The sequence below is a fragment of the Mandrillus leucophaeus genome, unplaced genomic scaffold, assembly GCF_000951045.1.
Source record: "Mandrillus leucophaeus isolate KB7577 unplaced genomic scaffold, Mleu.le_1.0 Scaffold286, whole genome shotgun sequence".
In the NCBI taxonomy this organism is placed as follows: domain Eukaryota; kingdom Metazoa; phylum Chordata; class Mammalia; order Primates; family Cercopithecidae; genus Mandrillus; species Mandrillus leucophaeus.
Window position 1 is genome coordinate 300,402 of NW_012102987.1, and position 5,224 is coordinate 305,625.

A 5,224-nucleotide genomic window follows, 5' to 3' on the forward strand; every position below is an offset into this window, starting at 1 on the left:
TGCACTCTAGTCTGGGCAACAAGAGCAAAACTCCATCTCAAAAAAAAAAAAAAAAAAATTATCAACAATAAAAACATTCCTGCCATTTTCAGTTAAGGAGTTACAAATACAAAATGATTCTTTGTTTTCTAAAATGCAGCTACATTTTAAAATTAATTACACTTATAAAAACAATACTTACCAAGCTACAGGGCGTTACTACAAGGTATGATTTTATGGATTTCCCAAGATAAGCTATTAGCAAGAAAGATCATTTCGTTTTGTCTCCGCTGGTGCTCAGAGGCCTGCGTGGACTCTGCTCCCTGCCCTCAATCTGACCACTGTTGAGTGCTGACCAGAGGGGCTCTCCCACTGCCTGCTCGCTGAGACTTTCCTCAGCGATTGCAAGCTAGTTTATCGTGCTCTCCTTCCTGCTCCACAAAAAAACAGTGCACAGCCTGACCGAGCACACACTAAGAGCTCTGCTTTAGCAGGAAACAGACACGTTCATTGGCCTTTGGTGTCAGCTGAAGGTCTTAGCATAACTTCTGTTATAAGCTGAAACTACTTTATAGCTATCTGATAGTTCCTTTACATTGATAATTTTAAACTTGAAGTCTAACCTCAATAATGACACTGTATGATCACATAAAGGCCAGTTACCAGCTGAATGACAGACTGACTTCTAGGAAAAGCTGAGTGAAGAAGAGAATACCCTAACAATTAGACTTATGAAAAAAACCCACAAGTTCCCTCTTACCTATATATATGTGTGTGTGTGTGTGTGTGTGTGTATACGCATATATACACGCACACACAAATATACACACATAGACACATATCTGTCACCTACGCTGGAGTGGGCACACTCTTAGTTCACTGTGGCATCAAACTCCTAGGCTCAAGGGATCCTCCCCCTGCAGCATCCTGAGTAGCTGGGATTACGGGCATGTGCCACCACATCTAACTAAGTTTTTAATTAAAAATTTTTAGAGACAGGGGTTTCTTAAGTTGCCCAGGCTGGTCTCAAACTTCTGGCCTCAGGCGATTCTCCTCCCTCGGCCTCCCAAAGTGCTGTGATTACAGGTGTGAGCCACTGCGCCTGGCCCCTCTTACGTATTTTAAAGTTGTGATAATAGCTGTATATTTTGGTAAAAGCAACAACTTATTCACATGAAAACAAGTCTTTAGATTTTTTTAGTTTGAATCTTTCTGTTTTCCTGTTGGTAAATCACTGACAAGGCTATATTTAATCAAATAGCTTGTTTTAGTGATTATTCCGGAGCTAGAAGAATCCTATCAGGAATGGCCATAAAATCATTAGTTCTTTAACTGTACTGTTTTGGAATAGAGATGAATGACCAAATATTCACCTTCTAAGCTCTGTTCAAAATCCTCGTCTTCACAATAACCACATTATCTCCCATCTGTTACTATTTTCATTGAAACTCTAATAATTCGTCACAGCCTTAAAAAAATGGACTTACGTATTCAATATATTCTATTATTTTTCCTTCATTACTATTTGAAAACACATTAGATATTTGACTGTGGGTAGAATATTAATTACAGCTGTGCATCTTGCCTACAAAGACTTCAGAAGCCAAGTGGGGCTACAGAAGAGTCTCTGGAGACCTCCACTGGCCGGGAGATCTCTTAATTCCTCCTGGCAGACCCTGTGTGCTGCCCACCGTGCTGAGAAATAAGCACCCACTACAAGAGCCTGCAAGTGTCTGGAAAACAGCAAAAACTGTTAGCCAGTTCAACCAAAATAACCCCACTGGCCCCAAATGTCACAAAACATACTAGAAAACAATGTACAGTAGTTCTTAAGGGATCAAAATTCTCCCTCGCTTTATACTTCTGCCTCAACGAGAGTAGATGATCTCTACAGCCTTAACCTCCTGGGCACAAGTGATCCTCTCACCTCATCCTCTCAGGCAGCTGGGACCACAGGTGTGCACTACCACAAATTATTATTATTTTTTTTGCAGAGACGGGATCTCACAATGTTGCTTAGGCTGGTCTCGAGCTCCTGGAGTCAAGCAATCCTGCCACCTTGGCCTCCCAAAGTGTTAGGATTATAGGCATGAACCACCATGCCTGGCTCTTTTGTTTTCTTTAGCTATTAAATTATACAAAGTTCATTCTAACTTTTGCAAGTTTTTTTCTCATCATCTTCGTAAGAAAGCTAAGGATTCTTCTAGGTCTTCTAGCTGATCCCTAAGTTACTACGAAGTCTTTCCTGTACTTACAAGAGAGCGGGAACTCTGCCTGGAAGGCGGCAGGAACTGCCTCACGTTAGTAGGCGTTTCCTTTTCAATGGAATGTCGTCTCTGGGGCGGCTGCCGTCTCTCTGGCTGGGGTGTTGATGATATGGGTAGGAATTTGGGAGGCTCTAAAGATTTAACCAAATGAAATAAAACTTAATGTGAATTTTCTAACACAAAGCCCTTTGACATTTGTGACAAACACTGTATTCAAAGATGAGTTATTTATTTCATTGGATAGATATTTTAAGATGGTAATGGTAATCCTTAGGAGCAGACTCTGAGGGCTGTTACAGAAGAATCTTTGCAAAGTAAACTTGCTACAGAAATAGCAAGAAAAAAGGAAAAATATTAGGTGTGGCCAGAAAGATTCCCAAGTCATACCAAAATTCTCAAGTGTACCCTTTTTTTACATTCTCCTCTTTAAAGATAAAACAAGGAAAACCCTTCTTTCTACATGTTTACCAAGACATTTTGTCCTTAGGTTTAAATTAAACCGTATTTAAACAGAAAAAGGAAGCTTCAGCTTTGATGTTAATACTGTACCATTGTCCTTCTCTGTCTAGTAATATTTTAAGATAGTGTTTAAAAAGAGAATGCTTTAGTGTCTGAATGGTTCTGGATTCACATTTTGAAAACATAAGGAGAACATTAGAAATAAATTATGGTGCCAGAGTTTTATTTAGTGCTTCTTCCTACTCTGTCTACAAAGTAGAGCTGCTTCAATGTAGTGGGTGTGAAGAGTGAGAGTCAATACAAAGTTACATATGATCCATCTATTTAGACTGTCCCACCAAGAGAAACCACTAAAGGAAAACACAGATATAATTTCCACAGTCAAGAAAAGATACAGAAATCCATTATGTGATTCAATTGGGTCCCTACAATATTTAATGGGTCTGGCCAAATACCAATTGTGGATAACTAGTCAGCACCCACTGTTTTTGATATAATCTGTGTAAATAATAAAAACACTACTTAAAGAATTTTTATGTATGAGAAATCAAGCCAATATATAATACTTCATAATGTTCTTATAAATGAAAAGGATTATTAAAAGCCTTTAGAAATCCCTTAACTTTAGATATCTGTGTTCAGAATCTATCTCCTAAAGAGTTACAAAGGTGTTTTCACTATCCACACAGGTTTTTGGAGATGGGTGTGTGTGGGTGGTAGGTGGAGTGATAATAAATATGGTTGTTTTCGGCTTCCGGTTTAAATTTAGCCAAGGAGGTAATCTATCTAAAACAAAACATAACAGAACACTACACACACAACTGATTTATACTATTTCCCATGACTACTGTTCATAAACACAAACGTGCCTGCTCTGTCGTAAGTCCCCGAGGTCTGGTGTGATGCCACACTTGGAAAATAAGTATTTCATCTCCCGATCAGTGAAATGCCTGGGTTAGTTCTTTCTACCCCAGATGATCATAGGACACTCTGGGATCTTTGCTCCAGGTCAAGTGTGTTTTGTAGTAAGATATTCGACTACAGTTCTTAGCACCACAACTACTCACTCTTCCTTGTGGACACGGCCTCCAGGACTGGCTCTTCAGGGAAAGAGGGAGACACGCTGCTGCTGCTGGTCGACTTGCGCAGGGTTTCTTCCTGAGCAAAATACAGGCGGAGAAATTGATTTCTTAGACATTTGTGCTCTCATGCTACTTAATAACATTTTCTTATTAAACAGTTATTTTAACATGAGGCACCAAATTATGTTAAAGGTTCAAGGCAAGCAGAAGACAAACTAGAAGGGGTTTTAAAACAAGACAGGTCTGGGTTTGTGCCTTGGCTCTGCCCTGATTAGAGTGATGTGAAACTGAGCATGCTTCTTTCTGTTTTTTGGAGACAGGGTCTCACTCTGTTGCTCTGGTGCAGGGCAGTGGTGTGATGTTGGCTCACTGCAGCTCCCACCTTCTGGGCCCAAGTGATCCTCCCACCTCAGACTCCAGTATCCAGGATCACAGGTGTGCACTTCCACACCCAGCTAATTTTTAAATTTTTTGTAGAGATGGGGTCTTCCTATGTTGCCCAGCTGGTCTTGAGCTCAAGCGATCCCCCCACCTCAGCCTCTCAAAGTGCTGGGGTAACAGGTGTGAGCCGGTGCACCTGGCCGGAGCATGTTTCTTATCTTAGTTTCATCACTGTGAAAGAGGGTATTTAATATCACTTTTTCCATAGGGTTACTGGAAAGATTAAATGAGGTAATGCATTCAAAATGCTTACCACATTACCTGGCACATAATAAAACAGTGGTTAATATTATTAGGGAAACATTTAATACATTTATAAAAGTAATACATTGCGAGCCCCATAGGAGCAGATGCTGGGTCTGTCTTGTTCACTGATGTATGTCCAGTACCAAACCCATCACTTAGTAAGTAATGAGTGTTTGTTGAATGAATGGATGAAAAAAATAAACATCTCATGAAATGTCATATGAGTCTAGAAAAATGTCTACATTGTGGGCCAGGTATGGTGGCTCACACCTGTAATCCCAGCACTTCGGGAGGCCGAGATGGGCAGATCACAAGGTCAGGAGTTCGAGATCAGCCTGGCCAGCATCGTGAAACCTCATCTCTACTAAAAATACAAAAATGAGCTGGGCGTGGTGGCGTGTGCCTGTAGTACCAGCTACCTGGGAGGCTGAGGCAGGAGAATCGCTTGACCTGGGGAGGCAGAGGTTGTAGTAAGCTGAGATCGCGCCACTACACTCCAGCCTGGGTGACAGAGCAAGACTCTGTCCCAGAAAAAGAAAAGAAAAAGAAAAAGAAAAATGTCTACATTGTGCCAAATAAAAGTAAAATTCCTATTACCAGAGAGAAGAGATCCTGACTTGTTTTAGACTAAACACAAATGAAGTATATTTATTTCTGAAATATTTACTAAATACTATGTGAGATAAACATTTACTTGTAATTTCTACTTAGTGTCTATATATATATATATATATTTTTTTTTTTTTTTTT

The 5,224-nt window shown here is 40.0% G+C and overlaps 1 protein-coding gene across 1 annotated transcript in view; it reads right to left on the reverse strand.

Moving 5' to 3' along the window:
- SPIRE1 (spire-type actin nucleation factor 1) overlaps nt 1-5,224 on the reverse strand; it is a 208,556-nt gene that overhangs the window by 15,138 nt on the left and 188,194 nt on the right. Inside the window, exons 11-12 of the mRNA XM_011985524.1 lie at nt 3,773-3,863; nt 2,235-2,377 (exon numbers count right to left, since the gene is read on the reverse strand). Of these exons, the coding sequence (XP_011840914.1) occupies nt 2,235-2,377; nt 3,773-3,863 (234 nt within the window). The remainder of the gene's footprint in view (nt 1-2,234; nt 2,378-3,772; nt 3,864-5,224) is intronic.